The sequence below is a fragment of the Mytilinidion resinicola genome (assembly GCF_010093595.1).
Source record: "Mytilinidion resinicola strain CBS 304.34 unplaced genomic scaffold BDZ99scaffold_7, whole genome shotgun sequence".
Classification (NCBI taxonomy): Eukaryota; Fungi; Ascomycota; class Dothideomycetes; order Mytilinidiales; family Mytilinidiaceae; genus Mytilinidion; species Mytilinidion resinicola.
In genome coordinates, this window is record NW_022985443.1 from 406,902 (window position 1) to 421,905 (window position 15,004).

General features: G+C 56.4%; 5 protein-coding genes across 5 annotated transcripts; 3 read left to right on the forward strand and 2 right to left on the reverse strand.

Annotated features, from left to right (window-relative positions):
* The first annotated feature begins 1,163 nt into the window (after positions 1-1,163).
* Positions 1,164-1,928, forward strand: BDZ99DRAFT_275634 (uncharacterized protein). The gene has a single exon (XM_033713942.1). The coding sequence runs from the start codon at positions 1,367-1,369 to the stop codon at positions 1,886-1,888; it is 522 nt and encodes a 173-aa protein (XP_033578414.1). The 5' UTR covers positions 1,164-1,366; the 3' UTR covers positions 1,889-1,928.
* Positions 1,929-3,156: 1,228 nt separating this feature from the next.
* Positions 3,157-4,203, reverse strand: BDZ99DRAFT_497211 (uncharacterized protein; the record flags this gene model as incomplete). Its single annotated transcript, XM_033723501.1, has 2 exons — positions 3,157-4,019; positions 4,119-4,203. The coding sequence occupies 2 exons, from the start codon at positions 4,201-4,203 to the stop codon at positions 3,157-3,159; spliced, it is 948 nt and encodes a 315-aa protein (XP_033578415.1).
* Positions 4,204-4,611: 408 nt separating this feature from the next.
* On the forward strand, positions 4,612-6,253 carry BDZ99DRAFT_384122 (uncharacterized protein; the record flags this gene model as incomplete). Its single annotated transcript, XM_033715365.1, has 5 exons — positions 4,612-5,208; positions 5,272-5,415; positions 5,467-5,520; positions 5,568-5,741; positions 5,801-6,253. The coding sequence occupies 5 exons, from the start codon at positions 4,612-4,614 to the stop codon at positions 6,251-6,253; spliced, it is 1,422 nt and encodes a 473-aa protein (XP_033578416.1).
* A 3,738-nt stretch (positions 6,254-9,991) lies between these two features.
* On the reverse strand, positions 9,992-11,603 carry BDZ99DRAFT_461520 (S-adenosyl-L-methionine-dependent methyltransferase). The gene is made up of 4 exons (XM_033719635.1): positions 11,506-11,603; positions 11,324-11,453; positions 11,147-11,270; positions 9,992-11,095 (listed from the first exon to the last, which is right to left on the reverse strand). The coding sequence occupies exons 2-4, from the start codon at positions 11,397-11,399 to the stop codon at positions 10,327-10,329; spliced, it is 969 nt and encodes a 322-aa protein (XP_033578417.1). The 5' UTR covers positions 11,400-11,453; positions 11,506-11,603; the 3' UTR covers positions 9,992-10,326.
* Positions 11,604-13,309: 1,706 nt separating this feature from the next.
* BDZ99DRAFT_440300 (uncharacterized protein) lies at positions 13,310-14,977 on the forward strand. The gene is made up of 2 exons (XM_033717706.1): positions 13,310-13,783; positions 13,851-14,977. The coding sequence occupies exons 1-2, from the start codon at positions 13,512-13,514 to the stop codon at positions 14,641-14,643; spliced, it is 1,065 nt and encodes a 354-aa protein (XP_033578418.1). The 5' UTR covers positions 13,310-13,511; the 3' UTR covers positions 14,644-14,977.
* The last annotated feature ends 27 nt before the right edge of the window (positions 14,978-15,004 follow it).

Consider the following 15,004-nt stretch of genomic DNA (forward strand, 5'->3'; position numbering starts at 1 on the left):
CAGCCACCGGGAGAAGCACGTCAGGTCTCAGTTAGGAGCTACCTATATGGAAACCCCATTCAGGCAAGCTTGAAAGGAATTAATGATGGCATAAGATCGCTCATGGGGGTGAGGATTCTAAATTTGTGGAATCGTGTGGAATAGGAGTTGTAATTTCGGCGCGGTAGCCTGATGAGAATCAGGCTGGACGGCCGGGCTGAACTTCGAATACTCTCACAATGAAATACTCCAGAAAAGTGCACTGGCGGAAATGAAAACGACTTCAGTTTGGAAACCAAATAGACGATGCTTTCAAGGGAGCTGTCCTTCGCTCAATGGATTGCGTCCATCGCACTGCGTTGCTCAACAGTGGCTGGGCCAATAAGCAGCAGCGGATGCCCTCTGTTGGGGGTGTGATTGGAGCAGATGATACATGCATCCTCATCCCAGGAGAGGAGTGGGGTTGCGTACCGTCGATTGGCCCCAAATGAGTGACGAAATTACCTTCGCTGTCCCTGCTCCAAACGGTATTAGCTCCAATTGTGCAGTGGCGCCGCGGCTTACCGACGGCACAAGGAGATCAGTTACGAGTCCGGGGAGGACTAGGAAAATAGGCGTCGGGGAAGCGTGGCCCGTAGATCGCGGATCATTCTGTGGCAGGTCATCCATGCGCGGACCCTGGTGTTCTGGTTCGGATTCCTCTTTTGGGATTGATGTGGTGAATGAGGCGTGCAGCACTATTCCGCCTCAACCGCCTCGCTCGACTCGCGGGGGTGCGTGGGGTCTGGCCTGTGCTCCATAATGAGTGCGAGCGAGGGAGCAGCGTCTTAGCGAGGAGACAGTGCCAGGATGCACACGCGTGGGATTGGCAAGTGTTTCATCAGAGGAAGCGGAGAGCAAGCAGCGCGTTGAGACGTGATGGTGTTGAATCTGCAGCAGAGACGGGAACTGTTGCAAGGCAGTCCCGACCTGTCACTTGAGCTAGGACCTTTGTGGATCTCCCGGAGCTTGGCTGCCCTTCGTCACATCACCAATCACCAGCCACCAACCGAATGCATCGCAGCTACTTGACATTGCAGCGTGCTCAAGAGACGAACCCTGACGGTCAGCGGCCATATGAGAGCAAGTCGGATGCAGCCCCAGCACCACTATTTTAGAACTCTGGGGCTCGTGTAACAACTGACGAAGACAAGGGCATAGGACAGGGTGAAGACGCTGGGATTCAGCGTGCCCGTCAGCCCATTGCAACCCTCGCCTTCATCGCTTCACATCCCGGTCGCCGCGCTGCTTGTCCGTCTCCGTCCATACTCGCGACCTCATCGTCTAGACAGTCCTCCGAAGGAGGCTGCTTTGGTTGGGCACTAGCGCTCCTCAACTCTCCTTCATTATGGCCTCCTTTCTGTTCTCCCCTGCTCGTCGTCTCAGTCTACTGCAGGTCCCCAGCTCTGGACGTGTACCCAGCATCCCCGGCGGCCTTTTGCATAATCGAGACGTTCAACTGGGAACGGATCTCGCCGCCGATCCCCTCACCATCAAAGGAAGCCTCGTCTTCCATCCCCTGGGACGCACGCTGTTGGTAGAGAGTCGTGAGGCCGAGATCTACGACCAACCTCCACCATCCGGAGGTCGAAGGTCGCAAGGTATCGCCTCGGAGATCCGGCCGCCCCTGGAGCATCGTAACCAAGATATGGGCGAGATTCAAGCCAGGGTGTACATCACGACCTCAGCTTTCTGTGGTTGCAGCGGCATGGCGGCCTCACCACTTGCAAGCCCCCTTGAAGGTCGAGATCTAGGAAAGAGGTTCGGCTCTCCAGGACAGCGACATAGCCCTGATCGTGCGGCCATTCCACCCTGGCCAGACTTGATTACAGTCAGAGTCTACTGCAGCCATATCCATTCCAAGCCATGATGTTGCCCGTCTTGGACGAGAGTCATGGATCCTGGCTTCGGGGCAGACGGGTACGAGGGTTGAAACCATGTCTTCACGATCTACGCGAAGACACTGCATGATCGGGTTATGTCTTTTTCTGGTACCAGGGACAGGAAGGAATGCGTTCGAGAAGCTACCTCTTCCCGGTACAGTGCCAGCCGCATCGAGATGGCACTGACCACTGTTAGATCGATGCAGTACAAGGACATGGACATAATTGACGGGGTCTGTAAGGATTCGCAAAAGAAATGTCCGACAGGATGTACGAAGCCGTCTCTTTTCAGAGCCCCGAAAAGATGTACGAACGAGAAGAGACGAGAAGCAAGGGAGATTGTCACTGTACTTGGCGTCGGAGTGGCCGGCCGACTCCGAGTCGGGGATGAGGAAACCAAGATTCGGGAGCTCTCGCGAAGCCTCGTGGATCTGGAGGCGCTGCCACTCCACTGCAATGGGTCAACGTCGACATTATCGTGGCGACAGGGTAAGGCGACCTGGACAGAGGCATGCAGGACCACAATCTCTCGCTGAAGCGGCAGTGGGGACGACAATCGGCCAGGGTGCGAGGCTACTGTGCCAAAAGAGGGGGTTAATAGAGGCAGAAGCGGCAGGCGTCCGGAGCGCCAGGGAGGGCGTAAACAGGGTGCGAGGTGGTGGTGAGCGCCCGCCCCCAGCGCCTATCACACTGTCCACCAGGGCGTTCGCTCTCTCACGACATACGCCATCCAGAGACGCCGGGTGAGGAGGCCGGCACGCCGTGGTGTTGGCGGCACGGCAGCCGTATGTCTCTCTCGTGACGTCCCGAGTTCGCGGGACTCGGCTGGCTCCGCAGTGCCCAGGAGCGTCTTGAGCGGAGAGTGGGCGCTGATAGGCCATGGCAGCGAAATACGCACAACTAAGGGGTTTTATTCAAGCTGCACAGATAGCAGAGCAGTCAGAGCGCGGCCCTGGCTGTCCCCCAGGCCGCGCCCCGGAACCTTACCAGTGCTGCGGGATGATGCCTGCGGCAGAAGCGCATGTCGCCCACACAACCTCACCACATTGCAGCAGCGAGAGCAAAGAGACATTGATGCAGCTCTCCCGGCCTATGACGCTTGCCGCCCATCTTCTAGCCGCGAGTGGGCCTGGCCCCGTTCCCTCAGCTGCGCGCCCGCCCGGCCGCGCTGCAGGACTCAAGGGATGAGCAGCAGGAGGTGGAGTTTTGGGCAGTGAGAGGGGCTGCAGGTACGTTGGGAGCGGGTGTTTGCATCTCAGTCGATTGTGTGCATCGTGGGAGGGCATGAGGGGGAGTTTGTTTTGGCCGCGAGAGCCGCCTGGGTGGTTCCCGGGGAGCTGGGCGTGTGGAGAGGATGAATTGGCCACGATCCGTGCCGGAGTGCATCGCCAGACCGGGCATCTCCTTTTCGGGCCTCGCGCCGGAACCGTCCTTCATCCACCCCATTACCTAACCCCAAATACGTACGCACACCACACCACGACCACGTCTGGAGCCTGAGCGGTGGACCTCCTCTTTCGAGCCCCAAGCGGGCGCCCAACTGCTCTGTCTGGGGGCGCGTTTTCCCACCTCGCCCACGTGCACCTCCGCACTGTATCGCCTGCAGCGGTACACCTGGCGGCCGCTGTGCGAGGACGGCAAGCCGCAAGCGATGCGATGCCGGGATTCCTCCACCCCTCGACGCGCTGAGGAGATCGCCACGACCCAGTCCCACGGCGGGCGAGGGAGGCGCGGCAAGAGTGACAGCGACGCCGCCAGCACGATAGAGGCACGAGAGGCTGGTGCCGTCTCTCCCTGCTCCCCGGCCGCTACGGGCGTGCGTGGCGGGATCCTGCGACTCCAGGGCACCGCGATGCTCCTCACCGAGATGCCCGCGCTCCTCCCAGCGCCAAGACGTATTCCATCGCTGCAGCACGGCTCTGGCCTCGTCAGAAGTGCTCATGAGCGGAGGTCTTTGACATCGGCGACCAAACCCCGGCCACTGCTCTGCCGACTCTTCGCCCTCAGCGTGGTTGGGCGCCACCGGACGACGTGCTCTGCACCCCCACACCGCGACCACACACGGCGGCGTCTGCTCTGAGACTCGCCCTGGACAGGCCCGCGCAGGCCGCAAGCCACCTTCCCGGCCCGTTCAGCACGACTGGCGCAAGGGCCCCCAGTGCATATCGCCGCCCAGCGCTCCCGATGATGGACCACGGCGAGGATCTGAAGGCGCACCCGCAGCCCCGTCCTCTCGCCGTGCCTTTCCCAGAGCGTCGACAGCACGCCGAGCGCCTTGCGCAGCCTTCTGCACCAGCTGCATGTCCGAGCGCGCCCTGACGCAGCGCGAAAGGGCCTCGATCCCCGTGCGCTCCTACTGCCCTAGCTCGACCAGACCATGCTCCCCACGTCTCTCCCACACAGACTGTGCTGTATCGCTTGCTCATCTATATGTATGCTATCTCTCCAACCACGCCCCCGGGCCCAGACAAGCTCTGCTGCAGATTCTCACTCCCTCATGACCATTTTGCTCCCACGCCATCTTGCATATTACCTCTGTCCATCATCTACTTAGTCTTCTCCACACTACGCCGCTCCTGCATATCCGCACCTACCGTCTCCCGGCTCCGCCCTTGCGCCTCTTCTATTGCCGCATCTCTCACTCTGCTACTGCACCCCGTCTGCTAGCATATATCTGTAGTGTTTCCAAACATTTAGCCCTTACTCTACAATGGCCGCCGCTGTTGCTTCCCAACACGCTGGAATCTGGCACCAACGACGAACAAACCAAGCCGTCCATGTCCCCAACATGAGCATGAGCATGCTTCCTTCTTACGACACTTCTGTGCGGACAGTATCAAACCCCCCAGTCTCGAGAGCTTTCCAGCCAACACACCTTGACCTGGCCATGCCAATGTTCCAAAGCCACCCTACGACTTCAGTCCCGTACCAATCTGGAGCTTATGCGTTTGATCCCCTCGCAGTGAACCCATACAACATGCAACAAGCCTTCAACATGAATTACCCTCCGACAATGGCCCACCCCGTGGCATACTCGGGCCCCAACGAGCTTCCAAATAGCCTACCAACCACGAGAGACGTCCGCAACAACTACCCCATGATGGAGAGCACCCCACCAGTCAAGACCGAAGCAGCCTCTCCCATCCAGTTAAGCCAGGTCTACAACGATGCCAATTACGCCGACGTCTGCAAGGACACCAGCTCCGAGTCTGACAGCGCTATCAACTTTGCAACCGATGTGGATACGCTGATGAAGGCCATCCAGGCCAAGTCAAACCAGGCAAAACGACAGCAGCAGCCCAGTAAGGTACTGCCCCAAAAGCAGCCACTCGTTACATACACGGCACCTGTTGCTCACGTATCTGCAAAGTCCAGCGGTGACAGCGAGAAGACCAAGTCCAGTCAGAAGTCGAAGAAGAGATACCAATGCAGCATGCCTGACTGCCACAAGAGCTTCTATCAGAAGACTCACCTTGAAATCCACACTCGTGCTCACACTGGAATTAAACCATTCGTGAGTGGTGTCTTCTCGATGTCGGTTACAAGTCGCTGACAAAGTCGTTAGCTGTGCAAGGAACCATCATGTGGACAACGGTTCTCCCAGCTTGGAAACCTCAAGGTTAGTACGCTCTGCACCGTATAAAAGCTATTCCTAACGCTTTGTAGACCCACGAGCGAAGACACACCGGGGAGCGACCGTACCAGTGCGACATCTGTGGTAAGACATTCGCACAACGTGGCAATGTTCGAGCACACAAGATTGTGCACCAACAGATCAAGCCATTCACGTGCAGACTGGACGATTGCGGCAAGCAATTTACTCAACTTGGTAACCTCAAGGTATGTAGTGGTAGTATTCGGACCGACGGCCATGACTCAGTACTGATCACAGCCTACAGTCACACCAAAACAAGTTCCATATATCGACTCTGCGTTATTTGACCTCGAAATTTGCATCCATCAGAGAGGGTGACCCCGTGACAGCCCAAGACAAGGACCTCTGGGAGTACTTTGCTGCCCTGTATAAGAACTCCAACAAAGGCATCAAAGGACGCGGCAAAGACAGGAGAATATCGGCTGCCCCGTCTTCTGCTGTTTCCTCATCTTCCTCCTATTCGTCCCTAGCCACAGCATCGTCCTCAGCGTCGCACCGAATTCACCACAGCTATACCCACCCACACCCAGGAAGCGACCGGAGCAGCCGCTCTTCATCATTATCCTCGGAGGCCGAGCAAGACCACAAATCCAGCCACGACGGCTACGACTTCAGCGGCCCAGTCGATACTGGCCATTACAACAGCCAAGCTACCGGATACGGTGACATGGTCTTTCCCGAACGAAAGATGTACTGAACAAAGCAGCAATCACATTTTACGATGACGACAACCATACGACTACACGTGAGACGATAACGACGAATCTACAGGAACTGCAGGCACTAGGCATGCCTTTCAAAGGCCTTCGCATTATCTGATGGCTGGGTGGGATCTCTTTGGCATTTTGCTTGCGCGGGAACCACTGTCTTGAGCCTCTTGGGCCACAGTCCGTTGAGGGAGAGTTTTGGGACCGGGAAGAGAGATTTGTGGACAATGACGCGATGTTGATCTGCCGGCCGTTTCGCTCCTCCCTTTTACATTCGGTCCCCGACCCGGCGAAACACCTCAAGATGGGCACATCAGGCTTGGGACTGGATTAGGAATCTTTTCATTACTATCATGCACGCTGTCAAAGCCATATTTGGGACGGACGGGATGAGGATAGTCGGTTTTTTTGGTAACGCGCGGATACCCTACTGGCTGGCGTGAGAAGAAGCATTTTTTTCGCCGCCGCCGTACATTTTGTTCATATTCTACATATTCTATGTACTAGTTTCCATCAGTTGCATTATATGCTTCTTTAACATCACTCTAAGCCGCTCCTACATCATCACACCGCAGCCTCTAGCAAACTATGCACAACACTTATCTCTGGGAAAAGCCCCCGATGTGAGACGCGTTTATTAGCACTCTGCCGAACACCCAGTTATCTTACTACCTAAGACACGAATCCAACCCCCAGATCTCAGTCCCGGGGCATCTCGATCTTGGTCGCAACGGTCCTGCACGCCTCGATCACAAACCCCTCTCTCGCATCGCCAGGTCGGGATGCGGTTTGGTGTGACAGATCGCATTACGCGCAACGCAGCCTATCACCAATCTGCTCGCTACGCCGCGCTCCGCCAATCAACGCCGCATATCCGTTACCTTCGCATCCCCGCCCCGCTCCCTGATGCGGTGGGTGGGCTGGTGGGTGGGGAATTTCTCGTAAGCCACGCCAAGGCGGCCGCCACGCCACGCCTATCCCTGAGCGGAGAATAGCTCCACTCACAACCCAGTCCTCGCCTACTCGCGGTGACGGCTGCACCGCGCACGTACGCTCTGCTTACCCGTCTCTACCCATCCTACCCATAGCGGAGTTTCGAGATGCGAGCGAGCGACCGCCGCGAAACCGCGATGGAACTTTGGCGAGATAAGACGCGAGCTGAAGAGAATTGCCCCGTGTACGTCTCTAGGCATGCGGTACGGGGGCAAGAGAGCGCAACGAACTACGGAGCCCGCCCGGCGCCGGGGGGGGGGAAGGCGTTCGCAGGACTCTGGATGGGCTTTAGCGGGCGAACCTGGCGCTGGTAATGGCGTCCGCCTCTATCCATCAAGCGAGTGGTGCAGCGCGCGGCGGTGGATAGAGGCGGGATGCTAATGCGCTGCACGTGCTTTGCGTGCGTGGCGTTTGTGGGCATCACATACGGCGAAGAGAAGAGGCAAGGGATCAAAAGGCTTAGGTTTCACGAAAGAGGGGAAGTGGCAGAACGCGGGCGTCGTCCTGCAGGTTAATCGCAGGCCCTATTGGATCGGAGATGGCGCGACGCGAAAACTCTGCTCTCCTCTCCAGGGCTTGCTGCATCGAGGGGCGGCGCGTGGGGACCGCTGGATGCGGCTTCAACCTCGTGTGGACACCTACACTTCCGGATGTTCGTACATGACGCAGTATTTTCGCTTGGGAGAGGGGCGAATCAACGCTGCGCGCAATCGGAGTTCAAATGGCAGATTGGGATTTGCTAGCCTTGCGCTGGGGGCAAAATTTTCTTTGCGCAGGGTGTGGGGTGGGTTGTGTGCAGATGGAAGGGGATTTTTGCAGATCGCGTCCCCCGGATTTCCAGTGCTCCAGCCAGCCTCAGAGGGCTGATGCGGCGACGGCGAGGATGGGGGTTCTCCGCGGCGGCGCTGAAAACCTTGCAGGATAGAAGAGATTTTCGCCGTCGGGTGGGATGATAGGAGATCGCTCGGCTCTGCTTGTTGGCTATTTCGATAAATGCTGCTGGGGGTTTATTGGAGGGGCCAAGGGTTCTTTCGGCTGGCCGTGGCCGTGGTTCTTTGAAGAGACAGCGGGCCGAGTGGAGCCACGCCAGGGTTGTGTGATGCTTATCGCGGCACCATCTCATAGATCGCGCCTGGGATTGGAGATGCAAGGCGGATTGCGCCATGCTACGACCGAGCGATAAACTTAGCCACCACGTCTGTACGACGCAAGGATCTAGATTAAAGAGGCGGATCTGGGGATTGGATGGCACTAATCCGCAGCTGCAGTGAGGCTAGTGGCAGCACCGGAGGAGTGATTGCTACGGGACCGGGCAAGGAACATCCTCACCATCGTGGCTGACGGCGTGAACGCATGTCTGGTGTTGACTGCTCCCCAGTAGCGCTTGGCAAGCGGATGGATGCGGGAGGCATGACAGGACGCCGCCTGGAGGTTGGTCGCCGTGACGAAAAGCACGGCCGGTTCCATCTCGAAGCAAATCCCATGCTGCCGCTCGACGTGCGCTCCAGCCAGAATCCTCCTCAAGCTCCGCAAGAGCACACGCAATCCTGCAACCTGAGACCATGACCACCCGCGAACCAAGCCTTGGAGCCGCTCCTCAACCATGTGGATTTATCTCACCTGCCTAATCCGGCCCGCATGAATAGCATAGCAGCACGGACTGCGTTCCTCTTAGTCCGGCGCCCCGAGCGTCGACAACGTGCTATCACCGCGCGGTTTAGACGGTAGCGGAAACGCCCGCTCCAAGCCTCGAGGCCCGTTACCCAGAGTATCACAGAACAGCTTCACCGATGTTCGCTTGCAGTCCTAGGTGTGCTTCACGGAGATACAATCAGGGGTTCCATTCACTTGATGGCCCTGACGTTATGCTCTTCTGCTAATCTAGGTAAGGGTAACGAAAGAACCACTACGAGCACTACAATCAGCAAGCAATATCAACGCGAAGAATGCTCTCCATAAGATCAGCCTCATGTTGAGACCGACGTTTCAAATCTCCGGTGGACGGTGATGCTTCCTCCCGCTGTCACTGTCAGCCTGAGACATGATTAAGAGAGATCAGACGCGGCATCTGATAATGAATGCTACAGCAGCGAATCCTTCCAACCCCACAGCAAATGAACCCAGGAGTCGGGTCCGCCTCAGGAAGCTCGCGGCCACCCCACGCAACGGTCGGTAGCCATGTGGATTGTGGAAGCTTGCCGCCCTGCCCCCCCGGTACCCCATACCGTCCTTGAAGGATTTTAGGGCTCCTTCGCCGCGGATTGAAACCTTCCTTCTCCGGTCTGACGATTCTGTTCGCACACCGATGAGGAGCCGCCCATGCGGCAAATGTTGACCGCACACTGGAGGCTTCGGAAGCCACCGGTGGATGCTCGACGCAGGGGTAGTGCAGGTGAATACAGGAAATGCACAAGAAAGCGTGGCAGACTGGGATGCGGCACGTGCGACCCAAACAGGCAGCTGTGAAGTGACTGTGGCAACACTTTGCGGCTGCGGACTTTCTGTTAGTCAGTGAGGTGGCACTTTCGTTTCAAGTTATCTTGGCCGACCGAGTCATGCTAACGGGAAGGTTGCATGAGTCCTGAATGTGGGGAAAAGACGGTGTCGGTGTCGACGACTTCGTGTCATGATACAACACCGATGCTACTCCCCAGGGGCTTAGGGCGGTGAGGGCGAAGAACATGTGAGCTGAAACCATGCGTTCTAGTCTGGATGAAGAAGGGAGCACGTTGGCGGTCGTAATACTTTTCTCTTCTTTATACTTCATTTGGATTGTTGTACTCGCTTTTTTCATGCCAGCTGCGCGTTACTCGGTCTGAAAGGATACCCCTTACACTCACAACGTCAAGATCGTCAACCATACTCTCTCTAGCTCTCGTCATACCCGTTACAACTCGACAGTCTGAAGGGATAGCCCTTGCACTCACCAGGAACCCGTCTTCCTCTTCGACCCTGATCTCCGCTAGCTTTCGTCTTGCCCGTTGCGGCTCAATCGTCTGACAGGATGCCCCACATGATGCCCCTTGCGCGCCTCCAGTCGCCATCCTGAACGCTACTCTCCTCGGGAGACTTACGCAAGCTCCGCTTCGATCAGCTTGAAAGGATATCCCTTGCAGTCCCAGAGTTTCGTCATCTTCAACCCCACGCTATCGAGCAAGCTCCTCCAATCCGCCTGTGTCCGCTCTTGAGCGGAATGAGTCGTCAGCATAAGCATATCAATTCCCGTCTCCAGCCAGCCCGCGCCTTGGTCCGGGATGACCAGATCGTCGATGAGGATCTTGCTGTGCCCCTTCTTCATCGCCGGAATCTGGTTCTTCAGAATCTCACGGCACTTGTCGTCGGGCCAGTCGTGGAGCACCTGGTGGAAGTAGTACGCGGACGCCTCTTTCACGGGCTGCGGCGTGAAGAAGCTGTACTCCATCTTTTCGGTACCGGCCGGTAGGTTTGTTGCTTGAGCAATAGGCCCAGGTAAGTCTTGCAATACCAGTTTTCCTTTCAGCTCCGGGTGCGCCTCGTGGAGAGCGATGAGGTCGTGCCCGACGTTCCCGCCGACGTCGACGATGAGAGGTGAGTCCGGTCCTAACGACGGGCGTAGGGCTTCATGGACGGGGACCACCTCGAACCAGCGCTGCGTGTAGATTTCGTTCTTTGCCGTCATGTGGAGGTTGAAGTTCCGCAAGCGGTACTCCTGGCCTGGCTGGGCGAGATACTCGAAGTACGACAGAGGCGTCTTGAGCGCAAATTTCCATGCGCTCTCGTCCTTGCTGATTGGGTTCTTGTATCCGGTGCTTTTGAGATACTCCGGCAGTGCTGCGGTGGGGAGACCGCTGGCATCTATACTACGTTTCCAGTCAACATAACAACCCTTTTTCGTTCAGACCGTCACTAACCAGTCAATCAAGAGGCCCTGGTAGATCTCCTGCGTCAGCAACGTCGAGAACCCGTTGAGCGTGTACTCGCTAGATCCCGTCTCCTCAACCATACGATCCGCGGCTAGGACACGCAAGAATCGGTCTACGCTTCATCATCAGCTAATAACTCGACAAATCCGAACCTTTTCAACCAACCTAACAACCGTGCCTCCGCCCCCGTCATCTTCGCAAGCTGCTCCACAGACTTCGGCGACGCGTTGTCCTTGGCCATTTTATTGAATAGACCCAGATCCAATCCGATTTTGAGCACGTAGGTGCGATAGCCCTTTTCAATCGTCAGCCTCGTTGAAAAAAGCGAAGTGTTGGGAAGCTCTAACCTCGAACCAACCCAGCCGCGCCAACTTCTCCCCTGGTGTCTCGAGCTCCGCGATTAGAGAGCGCGCGGCTTCTAGGAGCGATTTGCGAGATGCTTCTGTTGCGTTTTGGGCGGAGAAGCCGCCGATGGCTTGGGTGATGCTCTGGAGAGTGGTGTCCATGATGGAGGCCTTTGTCAGGGCAATTTAGGGATACTAGAGCTAAGTGAGATAAGATGGACACACACGACGAAACCACCGAAGATCTATGTTGAGATCAAGAACTTGGATTGTGAAGGCCCAGGTAAGTCTAATGTAGGTAAGCAGCCTCCTCCTTACATCGGCTTATCCAACCATGCTACCGCGTGAAGCCCGCAGTGGGCTATGCCATCCATTCCATAGGCGTGGAGTCGCGGCCTTACTAACATCATGCCTAGCCCAATGGATGGGTTAGGCCAAGGTGCCTATTAGTGTTGTCGGGCTACCCCGCCGTCAGATGACGGTAAGCGCAGAAACATTGCAAAGATAGGCGCGCTTAGGCACCTACACTAAGCATGCGGAACACTTCGTCTATAAGCGCGATCTCAGGAACGGTGCCTTGTCTAAGTGGCGGAGTAAACGCGTAAGGTATGGAGAGAGGTGATAATTCAGCGCCTTCGTATCCGAGTTGGACGGTCGAGGTCTCGGGCCGATTGGTGAATGGATGGGTGCGGCTCCGTATCGTCAACATTGGTTTTGGCTGGCGGAACTGACTCGAAGGATACAGGATGCAATTCTAGAAGCCTGGTGGAGGTTGCAGGGATAGTTGTGTGTCGTTCTGGAATATCGGTGTGGCTGAGGTGAGATGAGGTGCGACGTCTTCTCCGGTTGGTGTAGGTGATTGGCTTTTAGAGGACGGTACTGTGACACAACTTTGGGCACGTTGTCGTTTGGTCTCTTCTAGAAGGATGATAATGTGCTGAAGCACCACAAACGGTGGCCAAGTTGACCGACTGAAAGGGCATGAAACCTCTCCTATTCAAGCTCTCAAGGCCTCTGAATATTATTGGAAGCTTTATAATCTGTTGAAGCACCTCAAACGATGGTGAGCGAGTATGCCCAGACTTCTGGCAAGGGACTATATATCCTTACCAGCAGGACTACAGTTACACTTTCTGGCATTGGGAACACCACAGCTTGGAAAGCATTCAAGAGTGTTTGATTGATTACCTTTCTTCAGCTGGTCTTCAAATCGCATTCGTATTCTGTACTTGCAGCTCTAGTTTTCCTCACTATCTCAAAATAAGAAGCATTCATCAATCCCCGAGACGCGAAAGCGAAGGCGAAGTCATGTCGAACTTAATTCGCGTCGCTTGGTCAAATAAATGGCAGGGTATAAGGGCCCCTGAAAAGTTGGCGCGGAGGATCAGATTCCGGGCCGGCACATGGCGGAACACCACAACACGCCTTATGGAGTACGTTGGTGTTGTTTGTATAAAGAAAGTAGAAGCCACCGTCCATGATGACGTTCCCTATCCTCGACAAGGCAAAGTGACAGAACACGTGACGTGAACCCTTCACCAAGTGCCGCTAACCGTCCCGATATCATCCGGTCGCTGGAATTCCTCATCAGCTTGAATTAGCGGTCAGATTGGGGCTTTTTGCGGGCAGTAGGAGAATATTGGACGAACAGGCGTTGTCCGTTCCATCATCAGATGATTCTTCGGGTTCGGATGCTGTCTCGAGTGGAAACCGAGAGTGGAGCTTGCCCGGCGTCGCGTGCTGATTGGCGCGGGCCACCCCTGAAAAATCAATGGCAGCTTGCGAAAGCGAGAGCGAATTTGATTAACACCGCAACCTCCCTACCACACTGTCTTTATCATCGCGAGTCGCCCTCCAGGCTTCAGCAATTGCATCTTGCCTGGCTGCTACCTTCTGTCGTTCTTGCCTCCGCTTCCGAGCGCTCCTGGACCCTCACCGCGGCTTGCGCCGGACCTCTCGTCCTCTCTCACCACCATTCGCCAGGTCCTCGAGGGGCAACATTCGCCGCTATGGATCTCGTCCTCGAGGGGTTTGATACCTTTCTGTTCGACCCCTTATACGCGACCTTGTTCCCCGCCTCAACCGCCTTCTCCGCTGGCCTCAAGGGCAACGCGACCCTCTCCAGCATCCGCGAAGCTGCGACTGGATATCCAGCGGCGACATGGCAGTACACGCCCGCGAGCGAGTACCTATCCTTCACGCCCGGGAAATACGCCTACCTGAGTGAACTACCTAGAGATGACTGGCGGCGACAGCTCGCTAGCCTGTTCGCCATCACCTGGTATGCGCCTCCACCCCCCTCATCCCAATTACCTCAATTACCCTCCTACAAAGCTGATTCGCCCCAGGTTCTTCGGCCTCGTAATCTACTACGTCTGCGCAACCCTCTCCTACGTCTTCGTCTTCGACAAAGCCACCTTCGCGCACCCCAAATACCTCAAACACCAAGTGCGGCAAGAAATCTGGCAGACCAACAAATCGCTGCCAGGGATGGCCGTGCTCACGGCGCCCATCTTCCTCGCCGAAGTGCGCGGCTACTCCAAAATGTACGACGCGTCGGCCGACGGGCCGGGCATGTGGTACAACATCCTGCAATTCCCCTTCTTCATCCTGTTCACGGACCTGTTCATCTACTGGATCCACCGCGGGCTGCACCACCCGCTCGTGTACAAGCAGCTGCACAAGCCGCACCACAAGTGGATCATGCCGACGCCGTACGCGTCGCACGCGTTCCACCCCGTCGACGGCTTCAGCCAGAGCATCCCGTACCACGCCTTCCCGTTCCTGTTCCCGCTGAACAAGTTCGCGTACGTCTTCCTGTTCGTGTTCATCAACGTGTGGACCGTGCTGATCCATGACGGCGAGTACATCGCGGACTCGCCGATCATCAATGGCGCGGCCTGCCACACGATGCACCATCTGTACTTCAACTACAACTACGGCCAGTTCACGACGCTGTGGGATCGGCTGGGTGGCAGCTACCGCAAGCCCAACGACGAGCTGTTCCGCAAGGAGCTGAAGATGTGCCAGAGCGAGTGGAAGAAGCAGAGCCAGGAGATGGAGAAGATTGTGAAGGAGGTCGAGGGCGAGGACGATCGGACGTACGAGCCGCTGGAGGGGGCGGCGAAGAAGGTGCAGTAGCGCGCAGTCTTACGATCAAGAGATGATCGAGACATACTAGACGAAAGGCGGTGTACAGACAGAAGCAGAGGAAGAGCCGACTGGAGCGGTCAATGAGACGCATTTGGTTTTTCTTTTCTTTTTCCAGCGTTCGAATACGCGCAATTTTCTTCGCGTGGGAAGTCTACGATACTTCTTTCCTTTCAAAAGGGTGATTTCGAAAAAGCCTCCTTTTTGGATGGATGAGCTTGGCCGCTGGCAGAGAGAGCCAGCGCGCCCGGTTGTAATAGCGGTCTTGTAATTAATCCCTCTCCCCAGACCGCGGCCCCCCATTTTAATTACATAATACCGTTCCTGACCTTAGCTGTGTATACTACACGTT

What these genes read in the sequence shown, in the direction of transcription:
- BDZ99DRAFT_275634 (XM_033713942.1), top strand. Translation starts at nt 1,367, where the DNA reads ATGGCCTCCTTTCTGTTCTCCCCTGCTCGTCGTCTCAGTCTACTGCAG.
- BDZ99DRAFT_461520 (XM_033719635.1), bottom strand. Translation starts at nt 11,399, where the DNA reads ATGGCCAAGGACAACGCGTCGCCGAAGTCTGTGGAGCAGCTTGCGAAG. An exon ending in GGCGGAGGCACGGTTGTTAG is followed by an intron (nt 11,271 to 11,323) that starts GTTGGTTGAAAA and finishes GATGAAGCGTAG; the next exon opens with ACCGATTCTTGCGTGTCCTA. An exon ending in CAGGGCCTCTTGATTGACTG is followed by an intron (nt 11,096 to 11,146) that starts GTTAGTGACGGT and finishes CTGGAAACGTAG; the next exon opens with TATAGATGCCAGCGGTCTCC.
- BDZ99DRAFT_440300 (XM_033717706.1), top strand. Translation starts at nt 13,512, where the DNA reads ATGGATCTCGTCCTCGAGGGGTTTGATACCTTTCTGTTCGACCCCTTA. An exon ending in AGCCTGTTCGCCATCACCTG is followed by an intron (nt 13,784 to 13,850) that starts GTATGCGCCTCC and finishes GATTCGCCCCAG; the next exon opens with GTTCTTCGGCCTCGTAATCT.